General features: G+C 55.8%; 1 protein-coding gene across 1 annotated transcript; it reads right to left on the reverse strand.

The window, feature by feature from the left end:
* Positions 1-1,274: 1,274 nt before the first annotated feature.
* On the reverse strand, positions 1,275-25,539 carry PRODH (proline dehydrogenase 1). The gene is made up of 14 exons (XM_067550178.1): positions 25,156-25,539; positions 24,340-24,542; positions 13,702-13,736; positions 13,037-13,162; positions 12,729-12,793; positions 12,070-12,186; positions 10,832-10,911; positions 10,199-10,280; positions 7,158-7,250; positions 6,657-6,803; positions 6,109-6,284; positions 5,926-6,024; positions 4,961-5,049; positions 1,275-2,192 (listed from the first exon to the last, which is right to left on the reverse strand). The coding sequence occupies exons 1-14, from the start codon at positions 25,420-25,422 to the stop codon at positions 2,002-2,004; spliced, it is 1,770 nt and encodes a 589-aa protein (XP_067406279.1). The 5' UTR covers positions 25,423-25,539; the 3' UTR covers positions 1,275-2,001.
* Positions 25,540-26,267: the final 728 nt, after the last annotated feature.

Here is a 26,267-nt window from a genome sequence, read left to right on the forward strand (position 1 = left end):
CAGGACGCTTCAGCGCAGATGATCGGGCTGAGCACAATGGCCTTGCTGTGGATGAGCTGCGTGGAGGAGGCAGATGCCACTACGTTTCAAACCGGCACTCCTTAAACACACCCTGGCCTGCAGCTGGGAAGGAGGGACTCCCCTGCTGCATTTGTGGGGTCACTTTTGCAGGTGCAAGCAGGGGCCCAGGAGGTACCAAATCATTTTAAAGGGGGAGGTGCTCACTGTACAGGCTGCACTAGTACTTCCAGATGACGCAGGACAAGTTTGAATGCTTAGTGCCCTTCCTCCCACCCCCCTTTCAGTTGCACAGGACCCTGGCCCCCCAATTTTGCCCCCCTCCAAAACAGCCTACATTTTATTCCCTGCCCTCAGATGTACTCCTTTTTGAGCTGGGGATGAAAGTAGAAGGGGACCAGAAGGAAGGCCTGGAGCAGATTGCTAAGAGGTATGTAACAGTTCTTGCTCGTCTCACGGGAACATGCGAGCCCCTGCTTTCCCTCATGGCCCAGGCTGACTGGCTTGACAAACAGCACCAACACTGGTCCAGGAATATCGTTCGGTTTAATACAGGCACAGTTCTCCTTTTCAAACCCAGCGTATCACCACAGCTAGCTCCAAATCCAAGAAAACCCAGCAGTGCAGACGGGGGCTCCCGGGCCACGTAGAAAAACCACCCTTCTGTTTTAACAGCAGCACATTTCCCCCTCCCCGAACCCACCCCCCCCTCCCAATTTCCATCTTACCCAGGCACAGGTCCTTCCCCTTGTGTGGCAATCCGTGCTCCACCCTTCCACCTTTGGCTGCAGGACAAGGGAAGCGCTGCCACGGGTGGGCGGTGTGTAGGCTGTGCGTCAAAGACCACGGCAGCAAGACAGCGGCGCTGCCTGCCACCGCGCGGACTCTGTTCACGGCTTACAATAGGTTGGAGCAGCAGACTGGAGAGGCATTACCCCAATGGCGTTCTCTGTTGCTGTTTCTCACCTAACCCCGCCTCCCCCCCCCCCATCCCCTCAGCTAGGCAGGTCCCTGGGCTCCAGTGAGCAGCACCAATCGCCAGGCCCACAGGCTTTGGCGGGCGAAGGCATGGGGGTAGCTCTGCAGATGCCACGGACTGGCACTGGGCAGCTGGGCTGGGCCCACCCCGACGAAGAAGGGGTGTGATGATGGGACTGGCCTGAGAACCACCTTCCATTCTTGGCTCTACCAGACTTCCTTCCTGTGTGACCTTGGACAGGTCACGTAATCATTCCGTGCCGCAGTTTCCCTATCTGTACACCAGGCCATGCCCCCACCCTCCGGGCGAGGACACAACAATTCAAGCTGTGAGTAACCCCTAGCATGATGGAGGCCACAGAGCTAGCTGGATGGAGCCTCCCACTGTTTTCACCACCCTCACCCCACCCTGGGGAGATAGCGGGCATCTCAAGTGCTTTACACCTACAACTGCTTTCTGATGACGTAACCTTTGACCCCTGGAGCATGCCATCCGCCTTCCTAGGAGCCAGGAATGGGATCTGGCCAGCACCAGGAAGCTGGACGGAGTCAGTGGCAGTAGCTTGCAGTGCAGTGATTTAAGGCCCCACTGGTTTACACCTCTGGCTGCTCTCCCACAAAGCCCTGGCTTGACCCCGGGGCCATTCTGCAGTCGTATTACATCCCAGAGAGGCCACAATGTCCTAGGATGACACTTGACTGCAGAAGTGTGAGGACGTCCTTAAGGAAAGGCTGCGGAACTCAGACCACAGCAGGGGCCGGGACACGGGCACTCAGCAGAGATGTTCACTGCAGGGTCAGTGGTGCAGGTCGGACATTAAGGCACTAGAGAATGGCTGGGCCGAGGGAGACGGCCTCCGGGTACATGACTGAAATTGGTGGAAAAGGGTAACTGGAGAAAGAGCAGCAGCAGTTCTGCTAAGAGCCACTAGACCTGCCCATCTGGGACATTTGTGGCAGCAGGACGACAGTTCTACTTCGATATCCCAGCCCAAGGCAGGGCAGTTAGTGGCTTGGACTATAGAAGAGGCTGCCAGTGATCAGTCTTCTCTTGAACTCACTCCAGAGGAGATCCCTCTCCCGTTTGGCTCTCTTCATGAAGCCCCTGTTTTCCTGAGCCCTTCTGGACAGGTACGGCAGCACTTTACTCACAGGGCCGTAGGGAACGTATTTGTAGACGGGATAACCTGCTTGACCTGAGGAGAGAAATCAAGGTAACTTACAGGATCCAGTGGGCATGAATCTCTGCTAGTGCAAATCACCATCCACTCCTGAGATGCACCAATCCACACTAGCCGAGGATCTGGCTTCCCAGAGCAGAACACAAACTCTGGAACTACATCTGGTAAATGCTCACTAGTGTAGCTAGCCGGCTTCCCCACGGCCTCTGGAAAAATTAGTCCTTGCAGAGAGCGGGTCTCCTTTTAATGTCCCAAGCAAAGGAATTTCCACAACTTACCTCGAGGCGGCCCAGTGGGGAAGAGCCACCTACGTAATCTTCTAACAGTGTTTCTTCTCATTCCTCTTTGTTACACCCCCACCACGTTTACTACAGTCTGATGGCGGCACGTGGGACCCTTTCAGGCTTCCAGCAGAGATTTATGGAGACCACAAGAAGTGAGGCAGTGAGGAAGTAAGTGCAGCCCCAAGATGCTTCTGGGGCAGAGGGACAATTCTGGAAATGCTCCAGGGACGCCAACAAAGTGACTCAAAAGGAGAGAAAGGTTCAGATTCAAGGAGGAACCTAAGTGACTCTCCTCTGAAGCAGAGCTAAGGAACAGGAGCCAGATTTCACCAGCTGGAGAACGTCTGAATTATTCAGCAGTGGGAAATCCTAGGAAACAAACAGCCCTGAGAGGCAGATAAGAGCTCAGAGCGGAGCAGAACTGGGAGTTCCCCCAAGAAGAAGAAGGTAAGTGAAAGAAAGGAGGTAAGTGGCTGGTGTCACAGGAGGAAGCAGGAGAGGACGCCAGAAGCAGGGAGGATTGGGCCAATTCAAGAAGTACTCAACCAAAACTAACCAAATTATGCTGTAAATGTGGTCTTTTCCAGCCAGTGTTCGCAGGCGAGTGACTTTGCAGAAGGAGGCTGGAGACACCAAGCCACCCTCTGCTCGCCAGGGAAACTGCTGACACCCCCGTGGGGCTGAAGAGTAACAGACCAGCCCCACCACTGCGCGAACGACAGGTCTGTGAAAGGTAACCGAGCACCTCGCCACGCCTCATCCCCGCCAGGCCAGGCAGCCGGAGCGAGAGCACGGTCCTACCAGTGTCTAACGTAAGGATGGAGCAGCGCTGGCTGGTCATGCAGTGACCATCCCACAGCGACACCCACACGACTAGCCAATGTATGTTTCATTCCATGCCCTGCACGTGTTTCCTCCCCTTCCCTATAGGCATGACAGAGGAATTCTGGTGAGCGCTAACCTGCGTGGATCAGCAGGGGAGCCTTTTGCAGGGCGGGATCTAATGCCCTGGCTACTTCCACAGGCAAAGGGGAGAGGAAACTACCAGACACAGCTCTTCAAATTGTCCCACAAGCTTTAGTGACTAAGAGCAGCCAGCGGTTCTACCATGAAGGTGCATCAGAGCCCCTGCAGCCAGGCCTGTGTGGATGCAGGTATTGCCAGACTGGGTCAGGGCTATGGCCCATCTAGGCCAGTATGCTGCACCAGCTGCTTCAGGGGACACCTCCCAATAGGTAGGGATGGGATAGTCATCTGCCCCCCGGGGAATCCCCTCCTGACTCCCAGTAATTAATGGGTTCAGGCCCAGAAGGAGGAGGGTTGATGTCTTTTTTTGAACTTTTTAAACTGAATTTAACTCCTCTGGCTTTTTCTGTTACCTCTACAAATGTCCAACGGCCTTTGAATGTGGCTAAGTTCTCTGCCTTAATGATAGGCTGTGGAACTCACTGCCACAGCCTATTATTCCCAGAGTGACAAAACACTGTTTTATTCTTTGACTTTGTCACCTTTCAGTGTTGTTGGATGTTCCTTGTTCTTGTGCTAACACAGAGGCCAGACCAGTCAGTCTCTAGACTTCTCATATCCCTTATTTATCTCCTTTCTACGGAGACCAGTCCCAGCCTTTTCCATCTCTTCATATAAGAGCTTATCCTGCCCTCTGGTCATTGAACAATTAGAGGGAGCCCTGAGACCAGTGACAATGTCCTGTGTGAGACGGGGTGAAAGGCACAGCACACAGTACCCAGATGTGTGCCAACCACTGATTTGTGTAACGGCCTTACAACAATATTCTCCATCCTATTTTTTATGCACCTTGACATCTTGTTTGTTTGACTTGACCACAGCCACACATTGAGCAGATCTTCACTCAAGCCCGTCCTGAGTTTACGTGGTTATTTATAACCCGGGTAAGGTGCAGAAGCTGTTAAATGGAGGTGGGGACAAATATCAGCAGCACTGACTTTCCCTCCTGCCATTGCGTTGCCCCCTTGCCTGGCCTCGTTAGGTCCCACTGAAGCGACGCGGTGTCCACAGTGGACTTGAGTAACCCAAGTTACATCCTCTGCAGTTGTCGCCACTTCACTCCTCGCCCCCTTTGCCGGCTCACGACTATTAAACCCTGCTCCTAATGCTGCAGCTACGGGCATCTGCTCTTAATTTTTTGCAATGACAAAAGCAAACGCATTCCTCCTGTTTTTCCCCCTTCAGCCAGTTTCTGATCCAGTACACAGTGTTCTCAGACCGGGCTCTGCCATTCTGCAAGTCGGTCACACCAGAGTCACACCAGGAAAGATGCCCAGAAGAAAACACTGGCCTCTCAGCCCTTGACTGGTCTCTCTAGTAGTCTCTCACGCGGGCTCTTGTCAAAGGCCTTTTGCAATCAGTCAGCTGGATCTCGCCTCACTCGGACTATGAGCAGAGATGGCACAACAACCCCCTCCACCCGCCCCCACGTGCTTGCTCTTGGGTACCAAGAGGAACACAGCCGACACTTACCCAGAGGGAAGGTGATCTGGTCACTCATGCCCAGCAGCTGCCCGAAGTACACGCTGTTCTCAGACGGATGAATGCCAAACTCTGCCATTCTGTAAGTCAATCACACCAGAGTCACACCAGGAAAGAGGCCCAGAAGGAAATGCTACACAGGGAACTGGAGTCACACGCAGGCCGCAGAAGCAGCCTCTGGCCAGGGAATCCTGCTCCTTTTCCAAAGGTCTATTTCCCACAGGCCTGGACTAAACTTCCCACAGGGCACGGAAGTAGCAGACTGCAAGAGAAGCACGGCAGAGTAGGTGTAACTAGGGCCCATCCTCTCAGAGGGCCTGGCACAGCTCAGCCTGGAACTGCCATGTGCCCTCCCCCCCAGATCTGTCCAGCACACAGGGCTGCCTGGGACATCTGGAACCGTCTACAGCCCCAGCACAGCTTCATCCACGCTCACGGGACCAGGCCGCTGTGCAACATTGGCAGCAGCTGGTGTTCATACTCCCACCGCGATACAGAAATCCAGGACTCTTCCATTCAGCCCTCGTCTGAGCTAACAAGTTTACACCCATCGGCCAGAAAGGTCCCCGCAGAACAAGCAATAAAACCTTTTCCCGAAGCCGCTTCTGCAAAGTGTTTGATCTGCAATTGGCCGGACACCCCAGGGACCCCAAATCAACTGCAGCCCTGGGGCTATCCTCTGAATTGCACAGGAGGTGCCATTAATTCAACTCCATGCCATGTACAGACTCTCTCCCTCTCAGCCCCTTTCCCCAGGGACGGCCAGCCACTGCTCCTAGTGCACTCAAATGCTCTGCAAGTTTCAGCCACACAGCTCTGTTGCCACCCTTCAATCCCTGCTTGCAGCAGCCCCCGCTACTCCCATCCTGGGCTCCTACACGGCTGCTCTGCCGCAGGCCCCCCTCCAACCACTCGAGGCCTGGCACCACGCCTGCATCAGTGAGCAGCCTCCCTACCTGCGCAGTGTGAATTTCACCGTGTCCTCGTTGTGCGATGCCACCATCACGTTGGCTTTCCGGCTGCGCTTGATCTCCTCAAGGACGTAGTCCAGGCACCTGCAGGACAGATCACACGTGGGCACACGGAAGCGCCTGGGACACCATCTCCTCACTCCAGCATCCCCGCTCTGGCGCTCCTACCTGTGGTACATCTCGCTGGTCTCTTCGTACGTAGGGTTGATGGGATCTTCATAGCCCAGCTGGGCAGCTCGATCCCGCTCTTGCTCCATGTATGCGCCTCGGACCAGCTTGGCCCCGAAGCACCAGCTCTCGCGGCGAGACAGCTCCACGTCCACCGTCATGTTGTCATACGCCTCCTGCAGCGGCGAGATGGAGCAGCGTCACCCGCAGCCAGGAACCTCCGTCCCCCGCCTCACACGGCCAGGGGGAGTCACTCACTCCATTGACACAGGCTCCCCAGCGGGTGAAGGGGAACAAGAACCCACGCCTGCGCCTGGGGTTGTTCTGCCCGGAGACGGAGACGCTGGTACAAACTGGCACTGAAGTGCTCTCCTGGCTGACCTTCTGCAGCACGATTCACCTCCATCCCTTCCCCTTTGCCCTTCGTCACTGCTTGAGCTCTGCCAACACCACTGCATCTGGGGCCCGTCAGGCACACAGGGTCCTCCTCCCACGCACCGCTGGGCCCTACCTCCTCTGCCAGCAGGGGGCACCCACCAGACCCTCACCTTCAGGTAGCACTGGTAGGTATTAAATACGGCTGCCTTCTCCGTGTTGAACTTGCGCTGCATCTCCAGGGTGAGCCGGCTGATGGCTGGCTGGAAGTAGGTCTGCTCAGCATCCACCATCAGCCTCACTCCCAGTTCCAGGGCTCTCTGAAAGGGGGAGGACACTCAGACAAGGACACCAGCCGTGAACAGCTCCTGCCTGCCCAGCGGGAGTCTGCAGGGCCGATGCTGTGTGTAGTACTGGGGGGGCCCTGCAGATGGCAGCACCGCCTCACCTGTGGGGCCAACACCTGCCAGCACCCACAAACAGGGGGAAGCTGCTGAGAGCGGGGTGAGCAATTCGCAGCTCGTCCTGGGGCCCCACACACTTGTGGTGCACGGGTCCACCTCCCTCGCCCTCAGCACAGGGCCCGCTCTCCGTCCCAGCCAGATTTGGAGAGCAGGCGACGGGAACGTCCCACCCCGACCTCCACGGCGGTGTGGGCGGGGGCTGCTCCTGACCTGGGCCAGGATGTCCATCCTCCGCAGCATTCGCTTCATCTGCAGCTCCTCCTCCTCAGCGAAGCGCGAGAGCAGAGGCTCTAGCTGGCCGGTCTGAAACGAGAAGCGTCACGGACCAGCCTCAGCGCTGTCCCCGCCTGGCCACGGCAGACTGTACGCCGTCTCTCCCTCACCCAGGGAGCAGGGCAGGGCATAGCACAAGGCACCCGGACAAGCGCTAACCCAGAACGCTCCTGCAGCTACCCACGTGGGGTGCAGACCCATGGGACAAGCAGTGTGCGCCGAACTGCCTGCATCGAAGTGCAGTGCGGGGCCCAGCTGGGACATACAGGAGCAGGTGCCCAGGAGGAGAGCCACCAGCATGCTCCAGCCACCCAGACCGGGAGCCACAGCCAGACCTGCTGCTCCCCAGAGGTTACCGAAGGGGTGCTGAGGGTGAGGTGCCTGGGGTCATGGCAGCTGCTGGCCCGGCAGGGCTGGGGAAGCTGGTACAGGGAAGGGCTTGGTATGGGGATGGAGCCCTTCTCTCTAGAGCCCCCGAGGAGCCCTGCGAGAAGCTGTTTGAGAGAGAGCCCTGGCCCCGTCCCGCACTGCAGGGCAGCTCGCTGGCTGTGCCAGCCTCCTGGGGTCACAGGAAAGAGCCTGGAACAACAGGTTGGCAGCAGCAGGCAGGATCCCAAGGCCCAAGCTCCATGCCAAGGCATGGTTCTTTGAGGTGGTCTATGGGTACCTCTCGCTGTGCAATGCAAAAGGCCGGGGGCCGGGGATTTCACAGGCTGAGGCGTGGCAGAACGAGGGAAGGCCCAGATGTGGGGCAACAACGGTGCCTCAAGAGCCACATGGGGCAGGGGAGGGCTGGAATCCCAACCGCAGCCTTGCTAACCCCACGCAGGACACATCCCCTGTGCCAGGCCCAGGTACCTCAGGGCAGGTCTGGCCTCCCCTCCCTGGTGAAAAGCCCTCTGGGGCAGCAAGCTTAGCAGCTGTGCAGACTCCGCAGTGCTGCTATTCGAGGCCTCTGCTGCGTAGGACTGCAGGGGCCCTGCAGACAGCAGTGCCGTGTCACATGCAAGCCAACGCCCGCAGGAAACGCTGCCTGAACCCCGGGCCCCCAGCGCAGACCTTGTCCCGGTTCCACTCCCTGCTGGGCCAGGGGAACAGCTCCACTAGCAGGCCTGGCCCAGCTGGCCTGGTGAGTCTCTGAACCATTTCTCTGCTCTGCAGAGCCGGGGTGGAGGCAGATGGTCAGGCTCGTCTCCCCACCCTGCCTCCTCGGCTGGGAAGAGCAGATTAGAGCATGGCGTGGCTGCCGACGCCCCCGGGGCCCAGTTCCCTTGCTCTAGCGGGAACATGACCGCAGCTCAGCCACGGGGGAGCACTGCCACGCAGTCACAGCGATCAGCTGGTAGAGCTGGATTTGCAAGAGGCAGCAACACCTCTGGGAGAGAGGACCCTGGAGCCCCTTCCCCATTCAGGGCAGCTGGATTCTTCTCTTCTGCCTTGCCCCAACTTCAAATCTTGGCTTAGCCATCAACACCTCAAAGAGCGCTCCCCGAGTGACAGCCACAGGCAAGCAGAGGGCCTCCAAGACAGCTCCTGGCTGCACGCTCCCCACCTCCATGTCCTAGGTCTGTGGCCCTTTCATTTGTAGGTCACCTTCATTCAGCTGCTCCACTATGAAACTCAGGGTTGTATTTATCTCCCCTCACTTCCAGTGGCTCCAAATGTAGCCTGTTGGTGCAGGTACTGGCTAGGTGAGGCATAGATTGAGTTAAGGCAGCAATACAATGAACCTACAAGCCTCAACAGCTGTAAACCAACAGTTTAGTTTAACTAATCACGGCACATGGCCCAAAAAGCCTTAGTGTAAGTAGCTAACCAGGAGTAACCCTAGGCAGAGTGCTGCCATGACAACTGCTGGCAAGACACCATGGCATGCTAATTTATACCAGATTGGAATATTTTTAGTCAGGGACATGAGCAAATGTCTGACCACAAGAATGTCATGGGAACTAATGGACATCTATGCTAATGAGCGTGAGGCAAAAGGATTAGCCACCTATGGGAGAAGGGCATGCCAACATCAGTAGGGGGCGGAATTACAAATAAGGAAGAAAGATGGAAATCTCTACTGAATCTGCATTAAGCACAGTGGCACCAGTATTATACACACAACTTGTGTCCCAGCTCGCGTGGCTTGAGAGATGCCAGGATGTCAGCCCTGGTGATGATGGTGAGGGGGAAGATGAGGAAGCTAAGCAACACTTGAGGTTGTTTTGCAAAGGGTGGTGAGAGTGTACGGATGCTCAGCTCATTCCGTATTCTCTAGCGGCCGTGCGGGGTTAGACCGTTTGTAGATTTGTGAACGGTGTTAATACAGTTACGAGTATCACGTGATTTCTGAAGTGAGAGCGCTGTAACCGTGCCCCCCGGGGCTCCCAAACCAGGAACTCTGGTAATACTGGGCCTGATCCTGGGACAAGACCCTACAAATTACAGTGTGGTAATGGGGGAAGACAAATGAATAACCTAATCAATAGATCAGGCAACAATTCCCTCTTGGATCATTTTCTGAATGGCCCAGTTCACCAAGTTCAGCTCGTCCGGCTCAGTGGCCTCTGTCCCACATCCACACAGCACATCCCAAACTTGAAATGATACATCAAGGAGAGATCTGATCTCTCTTCCCTGCCAGGACCCAAGCTCAGGCCCTCTGGATATTTCCTCAGCTAGTGCTGGTGACACTTGCCCACCAGGGCGAGGTCAGGAACGCAGCTCCTTGCAACCCAGTGCACGGAGGAATCCGACAAGCTCTTAGCAAATCGAGGGATCAGACGACTATGGGGATGCGCGGCCTGACGGGAAGCACCTCCCATGCGACCGTGGCCGATCCCTGGTGCTTGGGCGTTTTAGAACTGACTGGCTAAGACACCGGAGGGCCCAATGCACAGTGCCCCCTTCCCAGTGGCCCATGCCATTACCTGGGAGAGGTCTATTGCTCAGGAGGGATCCCCTGGGCCAAAGAAGCGGTGCTCACCCACCTTCACGTTCGGGACGAGCAGCAGTTTGGAGAGCTTTGTTCGGCTGTCAATCAGGCTGTTCCAGTCCAGCAAGTCTACAGTGCTGGAGCCAGAAAGAATTGTGTTAGCGCCAGCTCCCAGCAGGCTGCCAACTGGCCTCCAGCTCAGGGACCACTTCCCCAGCGTGACCCGGTGGCTGAGAGCTCGCAGGGCAAGCGCCTCCCCAACACGCGCCAGCAGCTCCTTCGCTAACCCACCCTGTCCAGTGACTAGTGACCGAGCCCAGGCGTTGCCCTTCCTGACCCAGCTGGGGAGGATTTCAGTCCAGGAGCCAGGGTGTGGATCCCTGCACTTGAATACAGCTTCGGGACCCAGGATCAGCACAGCAACAATGGCTACTCATCCATGCAAACCCTTCCTCACCCCTTCCCAGCACAGATCCCCTGCCTCAGAGAAAGACCCCCCCGCCCAAGGCATTCCTCTAGGATTTGGGAAGCTCCCCTCACTGCCTCCTATCCCAGCCCCCCACCAATGGGAGCCTGCGGGACCCCTCCCCATGTGCCTCTCCCTGGCCCCCACATCCCTTCTCGCTCTGCAGCCGATTCCAGGGAAGGCCTGGGCCACAGCCAGCCTGACCCTGTGGAGGGAGCTCACCCGGACACGCCCAGGTTCTCGCCCGTGAACCAGTGATGGCTTTCCGCTTTGGTCGCAATGCCAAGATTTGCCAAGGTCTCCTGCGGTGAGAAAGGAGCGGGTCAGAGTCCCTGCTGTCCCCAAATGCTGCAGTGAGTAGCAGCCCTGCTGCCTTTGCACTGCCAGACCCCGACTCTGCCCTGAGCCACGACCCTGCTCCAGGGCGGTGGCTGGGGTTGGACCGGGCCGGCGCTTGTACCCCACATGGCCCGGTGGCTGAGATGTGCACAGCCACTTGGCACTTCCCAGAGGGTTCTCCACTGCTGCTGGGCAGCTCTCGGGGGAGAAGGGAGCCCTAGGCTCACGGCTGCAGGCAGGGAGCAGCAGCACTGGCACATGCAACAGCAGCTGGGACAGACGGTGCTGGTACCAGCACTGGTGGAACGGAGGAGGGGTTCCTCTCACCGCTCTGCCTGGAAGGGGCAGCACTGGATCTCAGGAGACTTACAGTGCACCAGAACCTATGAGGGGGGTGGGGATCCCAGAGCAACCCTAGCCCAGGGGAGGGGCTGGGGGAAATGCACAGAAACGGGCTTGCATGGGTAGGGAGAGACAGGGCAGAGCCTCCCGGGGAGAGGCCAGAGCACAGGAGAGAGAGGAAGCGGATTATACAACTGCTGCATCACGCCCCAGGCCTGGAACCCGAACAATGCTCCTCACAGATCTGAAAGTCACAAGGGACCTTCATGATCATCCAGCCTGTCCTCCTGCACGTTGCAGGCCACAGACCCTCGCACCCACTCACTCCTGCAACAGACCCCTAACCGCTGGGTGAAGTCGTCAAATCACGATTTACAGATGTTAAGTTACAGAGAATCCACCATTTACACCAGTTTAAACCTGCTAGGGACCCGTGCCCCACGCTGAAGTGGAAGGGGAAAAACCACCAGGGTCTCTGCCAGCCTGACCCAGGGGAAAATTCCTTCCCAAACCCAAAATGTGGCGACCCTGAGCACGTGGGCAAGACCCACCCGCCAGACACCTGGGAAGGAATTCTCTGCAGTAACTCAGAGCCCTGCCCAGTGCTTTGATCCAAGGCCCCAAAGCATTTCACAACCGCCGCAGAAACAGGGAGGCACACTCCCGCGGGAGGAGCGTGAGGCACCCAGGGCACAAGCAGCACAGACTCACCCCCAGCCGGTGCACATGGGGGAGGGGAGGGGAATACAGCTCCTTCGGGACTGCTGCACCACGCTCACCTGCAACTTCTTCACCTCCAGCTTGGTCTCCAGCACAGCCAGCCCCGCCTTGCCCTGCTCAGCCGCCATCTGGTGAAAGAACTTCTTCCACTTCATCAGCACCTCCGAGAACTGCAGCTGGGAGAGCAGGCCCCAGGGTGAGCTCTGCCCACCAGGGATGGGCCTGGGACGGCTCAGCTCCCCAGGAGCCCAGCACAGGGAGGGCGCTATCCACCCAGCCGGGCACTCTGCCACACCAAATAAGCAGGACCGACCCCGCTGGGCCACATGGGGACTCTGCCCCCCAAGACAGCACTGGCGCCTCCCATAACCCCAGCCCCCTCACAGTGAAGATCAAGGCCCCCCCCCTAAACCCGACACTGGACAGGGGGTCCCCACGAGAGAACCCAGAGAGTCTAGCGAGCATCACGGACAGACACCGTCCACAAGCACGTGCCCGGCATGGACCTGATGGGAGGGGTCGGGTGGGGTGCTGCCTGTGAGGAGCATAGCGCTCTCCGAGGCAGATCCGGTCCCAAAAGCCCTCGTCTAGTTCTGGGGGCCCGTCACCTGGAGCAGTGTCCATGCAACTCCCTGAGCCTGTCTCAGCCCCAGTGCCCCCCTCCCTGCCTCTCCCTCTGCCACCGCCGGGGCCCCGGCCCCAGGAGCCAGTCACTCACCAGGAACTGAGGCCTTCCTAACGCCGTCAGCTTAATGGCCGAAAAGCCGTCCTGCGAGCTGCCACCTAAACCAAGCCAGAGAGAGCGCTGAGGCGGCTGGAGCGCGCGCCACGCCGGGGCGGGCAAAGGGAAGCCGCCCAGGGGAATCCAGACATCGCTGCCAGCCACGGAGAGGGAGGAGGGATTTAGAAAAGCCCATCTGAGCTGGCAGATCTGCCCTTCGCCCCGGCTGGTTACTCTCCAGAGACAGGGGCTGGGGCACAACGGACAGAGGGGCACTCTGGGGCTGGCACAGGCAGGGCACCTACCTGAGGCCTCGATACAGCGCAGGAACGTGTCCATGTGCAGGTCACACTTCGCTTCGTCTGCGTAGAAGTAGTGGCGGTCCCCGGAGCCCCACTGGACACGGTACTGCTTCTCTCGCTGCCTGGCACCTGCGGAGGGGCAGGGTGAGCGTGCTGCAGAGGGGAGGGGACGGCAAAGAGCCCCCGTGGCCCTGGAACAAGCCCCGTACTCGCTCACCATTCCCATCAACCGAAGCCCGGCCAAAACAGCTGTGGGGATCTCACACCCCAGGAGAAAATCCCAGGGCTGGATTTTCACTGGATGGGGGATGGATTGGATCTGCTCTAACTCAGCCACAAGGCACTGGGCTGGATTCTCTGGCTTCTGCTATGCACGGGAGCGGATCAGATGTTCCTAATGGACCCTGGGTGAGAGCTCCTGACTTCAGCTCACTAACGTGACCCCCCCCCCAAGCCATGAGCCCCCCCCCCCCGGCACAGTTTAAACCCACAGCCTGTCCCTGGGTCCTCATGGTTTATGAGCAGATCAACTTTCCACCCACTGGACGCTCGCGCCCCAGGCCTTCCTGCACCACAAGGGTGTGAGCGCTGGGAGGGGATGGTCTTGGCCAGGCTCTCAACGGCCCAGTGTCCAACCGGGACGCGTGAGGGGCGGTCGTGTCACTCACCCACTGTCTCCTTCTCAAACACAGAGGTACAGGAGCTAGAGGAAGGAAGCAGATGGGTCAGACAGGAGACAGGGAAATCCAGGAGCATCCTCCCCCTCTCCCAGACTAGAGTCCACCCCACCCCTCTCACAACCAGCTCTCTTGGCTTCACATGGGTCAGCTCCACACGCCCAGAGGGATCCCCCCCAACCCCCTCATCCTTCCTGTTCCTCACTCCAGCAACTGCCATTCGTTGCTGGGCTTCTCTGGGCTCAGAGCACTTCGGTGGCGGGCAAGGGGATATTTTCAAAAGCCTCCTTCGGGCCTGAGCCCGTTGGAGTCAGTCACGTGCAGCTACCTCCACCCCTCCACATAAAAATCAGCAGGACCTGCAAGGCTTTGGAGAACGTTAGCCAAGGTCCCTAACCCACCCCAAGGGGCAGCCAACTCTGGGGTGGAGAAACCGTCACAGGTGAGGAGAGCAAATTCCCCTGATGAAACTGCCGGGGAATCCGGGGAGCCAGAACGTCCACGCTCCAGGCCCCGTTCTGCCAGGACGCTGCAGCTAAAGTCCCAAACGCTGCCCCGCTGTCACTTCTGATGGCTGCTGTCGCCCAGATGATCCCCCTCTCACCCCAACAGGATCTTTATACCAAACAGCACCAGCCTGTACCACCCGGTTGGAGACAAGCCAGAGGGGAACCATGCAGCTGATCCCAAACCTTCCCATGGCACCAGCACATATCCCCTAGCGCAAGGTCTAAGCCCCTTCGCTGCAGTCATCTGCCCTGTTTCTCCAGGCCTGGCTCAGGCCAGGTTATTATTAGTCTCCCAAGTGACCTAGTTTAAATTTCTGAGGCGTCGTGAACCCAAAACGCTCCATTTCTCTAAGAGGACTGAGGAAGTTATATAAATAGCTCCGTTAAGAAAGCATTACCGCCACAAGAGAGTTAAGCACCTGAAAGGTAGAGGTTTGCCTGGCCAACCTCAGGCTTTGTACTCCTTGTACAAGGAGTACAAAAATACCGCCCTGCTTCTCAGGGGGTGGGGACCAATTCATTGGTGTTTGAAAGCTGTGGAGGCTAACGGGGTGAGCCCCATTGCAACACCTAGAAGGAAAAAAAAGAGACCAGTTCCAAACACAGTGCAAGGTTTGCATAGTGGGGTCTACCCACAGAATGAGTAGGACAAAGGAAAGTTGAAAAGTTGCCTCATTCCCGGAGCACCGTCCATCCTGCACAGGCCTAGTGTGGGAAACACCCAGGCTCATGTAATTAGAGATCACATCACACACATGCACAAGAGGACTGAATTTAGGTTGCCTAGGAGGCCATAAGTCAGGCATTCCCTAGCGTTGGTGTGCTTGACTTTGTAACTTTAATAGTATTTTAAGGTTGTTTTTTTGTATTCAGTGTATTAGGTTTCCTAAAGGGTGCAAGTTCCAACACATGCACCAAACAACCCTTCACAAGTCATCAGCAAGGCTGGATGCCCCCCTCTGGCCAGATGTTTGACAGGGACAGCAAGAGGAACTGCCCTCACCCGCACTGCCTCCTACCAAACTGAGCCCCTCCTCTAAGCTAGCGGCCTGAGAGCTCTTAACCCCTTCCCCAGGGGCTAATGGTGGCAAAGCTACGGATGTTCCCGAACCTAATTCCCAAACGCAGCTGCATCTTCTTTTGCTGGAACTTAAAAAAAAATAAAAAATAAAATCCAGCCTGAGGCAGAACCCAGGTTTGGAAAATTTCAGCGCGAAGAGTTAGAATATTGCAACACTAAAAGCCGCCGAACATGGAGAGCCAATGGGAATCACTGAGCAGCGTTGCCAAGAAGCGTCCACCAGGCAGCAGTTGCAGGACCCAGTCTTCCCCAAGCCAGCCAACAGCAGGGAGAGGAGAGGGGAAAACAAGGACAATGGTCTCTGATTTCATACAGTAGGTTTGTATGTATCTTGGGGCCATGCAGTCTTCAGCAGCTTCCCCGCTTGTCAGAGAGGTGTGTGAAGTGGCAGCCAGGAGGGACTGGGACATGCCAGGCAGGGCAAGGGCTTGTCTCCCTAGTTCTGGAATAAGTGTCCTTTTGAGTTTTAGCTTAAACTGCTTCCAAAGCAACGGAAAAGTTACCGCAAAATGGCCCTCGAATTCTAGGAGCAGAGAGTGTCCGTTACACCGGTATAACTAGAGCCATATAGAGTCTCCCCTTATATCAGGGTAACTTCCCGTGTAGATAAGTCCCTAGGCACCTGTATCCAGAGGGGTGGTGGCCAGCCATCATTGCTGCTGGGAAGTGTGAATGGGCTCGCTCGGTGGAGTTAAGGCTACTAAAGGCTTTTCTACGCTTGGAACGATACAGCAGCACAGCTGCAGCTGCCCCACTTCAGTGTAAACACTACCTATGCCAACAGGAGGGGTTCCCCCGTCGCTGGAGTGAATCGACCTCCCTGGCAGGTGGTAGCTAGGTCAACACAGGGATAGGCTGTTTTAACTAGGATGCTCAGGGGGTGGGTTTTTCACACCCCAAAGCGACATAGCTGGGTCGAACTCACTTTCTAGTGCACACCAGCCCAAAGAGGAACGAGCAGTTTTGCATCAGGAGAAGATTAGCCACTGATGGAGACATGCCACCTAGTCAGAAGCGGAGTCTCAGAAAACACCCACCCCAGCAACCCAAGGCATTCGCACCTCAGCCGGCATCCACCACCCGGGCTCACGCTGCATTCTGCAGGCCTCAGACTCATCAGCAGAAGAAAGCAACCCAGGTTTAACTCTGATCTGCCGAAAAGCTGTTTACCAAACCCCTGACAAGACACCTGCTTTGGTTCAGAGGGGCTTCCTGGTGAGGAGTCAGCTTAAAATGAACCTTGATATAAGTCCTCCTTTAAAATGAAGCCTTAAACACCTGTTCAAACTACAAATAGCTTCACCTCATGTTGAAAACATTTTTTCATAATGAATACAAGGCCTTAGTTAAACCAGTGCCAGAATGTGTCTAGACAAGGCCTTCTTAAAGGAGCAGAAGAGCGATCCTGTAGTCCACCATTCCATTACATTTCAGCCCTACGAAAGCAACTGAGTCAAGAGAGGTCAAAGCTTAGAGAGTAGGAGCAACTCGGGGTGACCGAGAACAAGACGAGCCAGACGGTGTGTGGGGCGGTCTCCTTCCCAGATTAGGCAGCCTGTGACATGACACGACAGAGAAATTTTAGAATTTAGATTAAGTTCATTGGTCCTGAAACTGGGCGACACAGATTAGCCTGTAAAGAAGTGGCTAGGAAAGACACTGCATGAAGCTGGGGGAAGGACCAGTGGGGCCCCAGGGTCAGCAATGGATCCTAGACGGTTTAGAAGCAGAATGAAATTCCACAGGAACAAGCTACAAAGCTGTCCAATTGCAGCGAGCGGAGCAGTACCGGGCCCCTTGTTGAGCTCAGCATTCTCCGTTCTCTCTGCTCTGGCCAAGTGCACTACAGAGACCAAAAGCAGTGTAGGCAATACCCCGCCTGCCTCTGCCTTTGTGCACCAGTTCAAGGGGGCCGTGACTGATCACGGAGGGGGTGGAGGAAGCACAGGAAATTCAGACAGGCCAGGAAAGAGGAAAACACCAGGGTCCCCAAGGGAAAGCTGAAGAAGAAAAGCCGAGAGGCAGCATTGAACAGACAGGTCTCAGCTGGAAAACATGGCTAGTAACACTAGAGGTGGCCTGCCTGGAGAGAGCAGCCCCAGAGCTGGGTGCAAGGGACACATAATATAGCAAGACAGAGGCCTAGGATGAGTACGTCCGAGGAAGGGACGTGCCACCAGCGGCAGGCTTTAGATTCTGTCTAAGAGGATTTCTTAATACTAGAAAGAAGGAATTTTCAAAGTGCAGATGCTAGGTTCTGTGCGGGCCAGTCAACACAAGTTCTGCACCGATTTACAGAGAAATACAGTTAAAGCCATGCATCTTTTTAGCGCAGGATCAGTTATCCCCGTACACGGAGGTTAGTGCTGGAAATTTAATAACAATAAGCACCTTTACGCTGGCTTAACTGTCTATGCTTTTAAAGCTGTACACTATGTAGCCCAGCCCCTGGGATTTCCAAGAGCATTTGTGCAGCTAGAGGTTGAGTTACAGGAACTGAAACTGGCCTGCCTGGTGCCCCTGTGCCAACCGCAAACCAGAACAACAGCAAGATGTTCAGTGTTAGTTTGTTAACATGGGAGAGAGAGCTCGTGTGTCGGCATGCCCACCTGGTCAGCATTCCTTTAGCATGACCGTACAGTGGCACTGTCTCGTTCCTGACATGGGTGTTTAAAGTATTAGCCGTAATGATGCATGGATATAAGGGGTTTTGCCTTTTAATAAAACCAAAAAGAACAAAAGCCTTTTCCCAGCTGAACAAACAGAGAAGCTTGTGAGAAGATCCTCCTTTTTCTGGGAATGTTAAGCCCAGCTAGCAAAGAAATCACAGCAGCAGATATTTAAGCAGGTCTTGGTTATTTGCCCACAACAGTTTATGGGCTGGAACAACAAGGGAAGGAATTTCATCAGGAGAGAAAAGGCATCCCCTTTCGAGTGAAAGCAGCATCTTGGGACACCCACGCAGCCTGCACTACAACGTCCAACACACACACGCACACCTGGCAGGGTTTGGAGGCGTCACACACTGGACACCAGCACCTCTCATCCCCCAGGGCTCAGTGGCTTGTGGTTCGATTCCTCCCCATTTGCGCATTCCTGTGGGCAGTCCGGCTCTGAAAGAGGCAGAGCGAAGGCGTATTTTGATCTCCTTGGGCACGGTGCCCTAGGACCGCCCTGGAAGAGCCTCTGACCCAGGACCAAGAGCCTCACTCTGGCTTTGGAGTTGGTACCAAGATGAGGGCTGTGGTCTCTGGGGGTTACAGGGAGAACCAGGTATTCCGGTGGCCTGGCTTCAGCCCAGCCAGGGCTTTTGAGATTAGGACCAAACAAGTGAATTGAACCTGGAGTGGGCAGGGGTGGCATTCTGGTGCCATGTGCTTTGTAGCTACCATGAACCAGGCAGGCTAGAGTTAAAGCAGCCTGGACGATGTTCCTAGTTACAATCATCCAGTCTCGGGGTGACCATCAGGGTTACTAGGTCCCCACTAAGAGGAGCAGCTGCAGCTTCCTAGCTAGCTGGATGACGGGCAGCTGCTGGTGTTGGCTCTCAAGGAGGGGGTACAAGTCCAGTAGTATGTTGAGGCCATGTGAGGCCCATCTCGTGTAACAAGCACCCCAGAAATCACTGGACCCCCAGTGTCTGCTGTCTCTGGGCTCAGCTAACCATTGCCCTGCACCTCGTGCAGCGGGTTTGAAGTGCTCAAGGCACACTGCACTGGATGCGCACGGGAAAGGCAAACCAGGCTCTCATTTCTTACCCAGCACCAAGAACGCCGCCAATACTCAAAGGGCTGACCCAGCTCCCTTGGATTCCATTGGCCCAGACCCCAGAGGAACACTTGTCTTAGAGGACAAACCCTGTCCACATGCAGGCTCTGAGTGGGTTGAGGGGTTAATTCTGACCACTCCGCTTTGGTGAAAGCCTCATGGTGAAGCTGAAACTGCTCCTCTGGAGAGAAAGCACTTCACTGTCACTCCAACACAGATGACTATGCCATGGCGCTGTGGGCAGAACTCTGCACCCGTGCAATGTCCCCAAGTGGATTTCACCCTCATGGGAACAGCTGGGGCCTCAATTTCCAAAATCGAGGATGCAATAACGCACACAGTGAACCGGTAAAAATTTATCAGGAAATGTTTTGAAAACATTTCACCACATTTGCCTGGCTCTAGCATTGGGCACCTGGCCAGTGGTGTGCTGAGTGAATTGAGATTGAGGTCTTTCAGCACACTCGTCACTACACAGCCGAGTTAACCACAGGTACAGAGAGCACAACCGTTACCAGCTTAGCATTAAACCCTGTACTAAGTGCACTGGGTATGTCCAGTTTGGGATGGTTAAAAGATACGGCTTTACCAAATCAAAACTACATTTCATCAGAACGCTCAAGCCACGCTCCGCAGCGAGAACTGTCTCATGTTCAGCTCTCTAGCCCAGCCAGCTCTGTGGTGTACCTGGGCAGGCGCAGTCTCCAGGATTTGTTTAGAACTGGAGAGAGACTCCCCTTCCCTCACCCACATCTCCTTGTTCTCAAACAGCTGAACCGTTTTCTCTCCAGCTTACATAAAAGAATTCTTACAGAGATCAAGGCTAGAAACTTTTGGCCCAAAAATGAAGTTTCAAAAAGTTATGAATGCCTGAAAACAGGGGCTTCAAGTGGAAATAAGGGACAGCTTTAACTCTGCGACTTGCAGAAGTATTCTCAGGGCTAGTCTACACTAGAAGCGCTACATCGGCGCAGCGTGTCTGGTGAAGACACTCCATGCTGATGGGAGAGCTCCCCCCATCGGTATAATAAATCCACTCCATGAGAGACAGGAGTTATGTTGGCGGGAGACACAGCGCTGCCACACTGGCACTTAGGTTGGTGTAACTTACGTCTGAGTGACATAAGTTATACGAACAACCTGTAGTACAGACAAGCCCTCCGGATGGGCTTGGTGGAACACTCCATTTGTCTGGAGTAGTTTCTACTGAGTTCAGGTTCAATCTTTAAGCATTAGTTGGTAAGTCTGATTTAGGGATACATTAAAGCTGAATATTAATACTCCATTAGCAACAACCTTCACTGAGAAGACCTGTAGATGCCAGGAAGTTAATTAGCATTGATGTAAAGGTATTTACTTAACAGGGAACAGGTTAGTCACACTAACAGCTATCCAGAGGAGCAGTGACCCTGCCTGAGATATTCAGATACTCTGAGATGGGTTTGTACTCCAGTCAGTACACACCCTGGCACACAGCCCTGCTAAAGAGACCCGCCTCACCATCCAGCTACAGCCAGTGAAGGCCAAAAGTGTAACTAGGTTCAAAAAAGAATTAGATAAATTCATGGAGGACAAGTCCATCAATTATTAGCCAAGATGGCCAGGGATGCAACCCCATTCTCCAGGTGTCCCTACACCTCCAACTGCCAGAAGCTGGGACTGGTCAAGAGGGGATGGATTACTTGAAATTGCCCTGTTCTGTTCATTCCCTCTGAAGCATCTGGCAGTGTCAGGATACTGGGCTACATGGACCAGTGGTCTGGCCCAACTTCTATTCTTATGTTCCTATCCTGGGCTGGGTGGTAAGTGCTTAATTTGCAATGAAAGAGGTGTCAAACAATGATTTACTTTCATAACTAATGCGGGAAGCCCAGAGGTGCTAGGGCTCAGCCCTATTGCAAATTAAGCACTGGGTGAAGCTGATTAGCAGAGAGGACAGATTGCAGCATGAAGCAGCTACTGCCATGCATGGACACCTGGATCAGAGACACATGCCAATTCGCTACAAAGCAGCAGGCAATAGACCAAGAGCAGAGTGCAGTATCAGGAGACTGACTATTTGAATCCAGGGACACCTGCACCATTGCATTAGACTCAGAAGACAAGCTGTATGCAAAGTAGCCTGCAACATGCTGGAAATAGCCACAGATAACTGTACTGCATGGATAAGTGAAATCCAACCTCCTGTCAGTAACTCAGACACCACCTGCAAAGACACTGGCAGGTGGGCACAGCTACCTTTACAGGCCTGTGTTAGTGACATTGTGCAGTTACTTGTTGCATCTCCTTAGCAAATCCTTGGCCAGTGCACTTCACAGCTCTGCAGAGCCAAGACCACGTCTGTAACTGGGGAAAAGCCCAAACAGCTTTTTAGAAGTGCTTCCACCCCTATTTTTGTCCCAGATCCCTGAACTCCAGGCAGGGCTACTTCTAACACGGCCAGGCGGCTGTGGGAATACCCACGTCTCAGTCAGTACATGCCAGCCCATATTCTCCATCATGGGGCCAGAACAGACTGCGGGCAACCCGTGAATGCACTCAGACGTGCAGTGGATTGAAATGTCCCCCACCTTCATCCACGATCCCAGGAGAGGAACCAGGGTTTCCTGAGTAACGTGGGGTGGAAGGGAAGGAGCTAACGCACGTAAGTTGCCAGCAGGCCAGATGTGTGAAGCTGCCAAGGCCCTGGCTCTATGCAAGTTGTCTGAGTCCAGCAGGCTGTGGACAAGGTGTTCCCAAAATGCCCACCCCACCCTATCCTATGGGGTCAGAGCAGCACCTGTAGCAAACACCTACAAGGAAGAGCATCCTTAGAGAGATCAGCAGGAGGCTGGACTGTGGCCCAGCGGTGTCCATTTATCAGGGACAACAGAGCCCCTGAAGATGGAGGAGGGTGAGTGAATCCAGCGCACCCAGAGCTGCAGGGCAGCCTGGCTGGGCGGTGGCTTTCGTGTCTTCGGGCAGCTTGCGCAAGACAGTCCCTGGGTTTCGGGGGGTGCCTCTACAACTTCCTGTGCCCAAAGGCTGTTTGGCAGGTCTGCAGCTCACTGCTGCGGAGAAAACAAGAATCTCAGGCCTTCCAGCCCTTGCACAAACACTCTTCTCCGCAGTCTCTGGGACTCACGGAGCACCCTGCATGGGAGGGATGGAGCGATAAAAGTCCTGCAAGAAATGGTCCCTTCTGGGGCAGCACTGGCTGCTCAAGGACCCATCTTAGAGGATAAAGCGGGGTCCCTGCAGCAGCTCCAGGGCAGAGAGAGGCTGGGCAAGCTGCCGGCACAGGTTGCTCAAGCTGAGCCTTCTGGGAAGCAGCAGCACAGTTCTGGGCAGCCAGCCAGAGTGCTTACCAAAGAGCTCTGCCTCTCCGCCAGCCAATCAAACTGAAGGGGATGGGCCCTATTGGCCAATCGCATTGCCAGGAAGCAGCTCCACCCCTTAGCAAGTTTGAAATGGGTGGCACATTCTGTCCCGGGCACCAGCAGGCAGAGAGGACAATTCACCTGCAGCTGCTACATTAAGTGCTCCAGTGGAGTAAGCAAATCCCGCTGCTACCAAGGGCACAGCAAACGCTCTCAGGCCAGGCCTGAGGATTCAGCAGCACTGAGCCACTCCCATGAGCTCCTTGATGGAAGGACAAAAAAGAGAGGACCCTGTGCACACTGGTTCAGAGCACATGCTGCACTGGTGCCGCTTCCACTCAGCACCACGGGCCAGGGACAACCCTGCTTTGCCAAACACAGCTCTGGGCCCATGGCAGGGGAGGCTCTTGCTCTGAGGGCATAAAGAGGATGTACAGACCAGAGCACTGGGTCAAACAGGTACTGACCCGGCATAAAATGCACTGGATCTGAATTTCCAAGTGACCAATGATTTTGGGGATCCAACCTGAGACACCGTGAGGGCCCAATTTCAGAGGGTGAAATAAGACTCTTTTAAGGCATCTCAGGTTGGGCCCCCAGAAAAGAAGCTTCTTCACATAGGGAAAGGAATGTGTAACTGATTAGCACCGCCTCTCAGCCCCTGGAAAAGGGGATGCAGGTGGGATAACGTCCCAGAAGGAAAACGTTCAGTGGCATCCCAACGCCACAATCCTTTTGAGGCACAGGGGTAGGTGGCGTTTCGGTACCAAAGCATGGCGGTCTCAGCACCTGGGAAACTAGAACGTGCTTTTTACACATGGGCTTGCCAGAGGAGAACATGACCCGAACAGCGAGGCAACGTCAGCAACGGCCAAGCAGCACAAGAGTTAGTCAAGGAGGGAATGCAGAACTACCCAGTGCGGGATGCTTGTCTCCCTCCATCTGCATCGATAGACATAGCAGCTACGTTCCCGGTGCGCTTTGTTCATGTGCGAAGCGGAAACCAATTCCAGATCTAGGCCAGGCACGTTAAGGGTTTCCCTTCCCAAACTGCAGGATGAACGAGAGAAGGATTTGAAATGGCTGCAGTGAACAGGTAACAGCCTGAAACAGTCTCCCCTCCCACGTCACCAGCTCGAATCAGTTGGAGGGCAAACAAAGGAACAGATATGATGAAGCTGTCATGGGCCAGAAGCCAGGTCAGGAAAGGAAGGCAAAGGAAGCAGAACAGAGTACAGAAACAGCCCAACCAAGACTTGGACATCACCTCTGTTACGTGGTGGGCTTCCACAGGAAAGCTCAGCATGGATGCAACAAGCTCCAGCCATTCCCTTTTGTAACTAGGCTACCTGAGCAACAAGGCCTGAAAGAAGGAGCTTAACTCACACTATCAGACAAATCCTTCTCCTGTGCCAGCAGCAGCCCTGGAATAACAGAGGTGGGTAAAAAGGGAGAATTCCCATTGGCCAGTTCCTCCTCAGGCGACACCCACCGGGGGAGCACAAGCTGGGGAGCAGGAACAGCTGCTTAGTTCATAAAAAACCCAAGAGTCCTGGAGCACTTTAAAGTGCTGCAGGACTCTGGTTGTTCTTGCTGTACACAGACTAAGACGGCTACCTCTCTGGAACTTTTCTGCCTAGTTCATGTCGCCCCACCCACTAGCTCTGCCCCTCTTTCAGTGCACCACCCTGGGATACCTTGGTACAGGAGGAGCTTTGAAGAGCCAAGCTCTATTCTCTTGCTCCCCAGATGAGCCAAAAGAGCTTTCCCCCCAAGGTGGTCCCCGTTCTGATCTCAGGTTTCTGGCAGTATGAGCCGGGTTGGGTATCTCTAGCCATCAGCACAGGTTGCTTTGCTCCTAACCCCCTGTGGCAATCTGCAAAGTGGCAGTGAGACGCGCTCAGATGCTTACTCCATTTTCTTCCTCTCCTCCGGCATCAGATCCTCCTCCACGCTGTAGTCCAGCACCGAGCCCACGCCCAACGCACTGTTTCGCTGGACCAGGGGTTTGATGGCCTTTTGGTCCTCGCCAGCCACAAACTGCCCATAGAAGGTCATCTTCATCAGCTTCTCAAACAGCTGCTGCCCCAGCAACTTTCTGCTGATGTTCATCAGCTACAAGACACAAAGCTTGGGTAAGACACAGATTTCCTCCGCACAGGTACCTCCTTGCCTGGGGCGGGGTGGGAGGGTGGTAACAGCTCTCAGTTCAGGAAATAGTGCTAGTGGAAACCTAATACCCAAACGCACCATTAAACTCAGGGCCGGGGATTAGTCTGACCTCAGCTAGCGTCCTGCCAGCGCTGGTCACAGCAGAGCTCTGGGCAGAAAAGGACAGCGCATCCACCGCACTTGATAGCCACTAAGCGGGTCAAAATCATGACCCCCATTTGTACAGCGGAGGGAGGGGACGTGGTCTGGTCCCAGAGCCCTTCTGTAGCAGCAGCAGCACCGGGAACAGAAGCCAGGCCTCAGTCCCATACTCTAACCACTGGGCCACACAGCCTCCGAGGGACGGACGGCGAGACACGCCCCGGACACGCTCCTGGCAGCACCGTGCTCCCAGCGCACAGCCAGAGAACACCCCCCCCCAGCCCGGTCTGCCCGTAAGGGAGCAGCCTAGAGAGAAGCGGCTGGCGGTGTCCCCAGGGGAGCCGGCGGTGTCCCCAGGGGAGCCGGCGGTGTCCCCAGGGGAGCCGGCGGCGCTCCCGGCCGGGGTTCGGCTCACCTGCCGGTTCCACTGCACCAGCGGCTCCAGCGCGCACAGCCCCAGCACCACCATGCCGCGCACCAGCTCCGCGCTGCTCTTGCTCCGGAACGCCTCGCGGGGGTCTCCGAAGTGCACGGCGGGCGGCGGCACCCGGGCTCCCCCCCGCGGGTCCCCTCCGCTGCGCGCCGAGCCCCGGGGAGGGGGCGCGGCCGTGGAGAGGGGGCGGCGGGGCGAGCGCAGGCTGCAGGCGGCGCGCAGCGCCCGGGACCCGGCTCCGTTCGCCATGGCATGGGCGACACAGCTAGGCAGCGCCGGCCGGAGCCGGTTTAAATGGAAGCCCCGCCCCTTCGGTGGGGCGCCCCGCCCCCTTAGGGCGTAGCCCCGCCCCCTCCTCCGCCCATGGGGCGCGCTAAGAAAGAGGCGTGGGCCCCCTAGGCAGAGCGATGAAGGGGCTGGATAGCGGGGCTGGGGGTGTCGGATGGACTCCGTGACCCAGGAGATCCCTTGCAGTCCTGGGTCCCTGTTAGGGTGACCCGTCATCCCGAGGTTATTAGGCCGTCCCAAGGTTAGGGGCTTTGCCCTCGATAGGTCGCCCTCGTCCTAACCTGCCCTAGGGACTGTGCCCCAAGCCCAGCCTAACCTGCCTTTTGTGCCTGAAAGCCTAACCCGTCCCCTCTGGCCTGAACCTACTACAGGCCTCTGGTGTTGTCAGAGGAGCCAGAGAGCAACTAGGGGTCCTGCTCCCAGGTCAGGTTTCTATCTCCCCAGTCTCCGAAGGCCTCAGTGCATTATGGGCATGAAAGTCGGCGCGCCCAAGCATTTGCATTGAGTCTGGGATCCAAGGACCACATGTCATAAGAACATAGGGTGACCGGCTGTCCTGATTTTATAGCCCCATATGCAGGACTTTTTCTCATGTGGGCGCCTGTTACCCCCCATCCCCTGTCCCGATTTTTCACACTTGCTATCTAGTCACCCTATAAGAACAAACAACAAAGGGAGCTCGAATCCCGCCCAGTTCCCCTTTCAGCAGTTGGGAAAGGAATGACTAAGGGCTTGTCTACACTTACCTCCGAGATTCAGCGGCAATTAACCGGAGTTACGCAAGCTATGCAAAAAACTTGCATAAC

The sequence above is a fragment of the Emydura macquarii genome, unplaced genomic scaffold (assembly GCF_026122565.2).
Source record: "Emydura macquarii macquarii isolate MOO-44397 ecotype Brisbane River unplaced genomic scaffold, CSIRO-AGI_Emac_v2 contig_1254, whole genome shotgun sequence".
Taxonomy (NCBI): domain Eukaryota; kingdom Metazoa; phylum Chordata; order Testudines; family Chelidae; genus Emydura; species Emydura macquarii.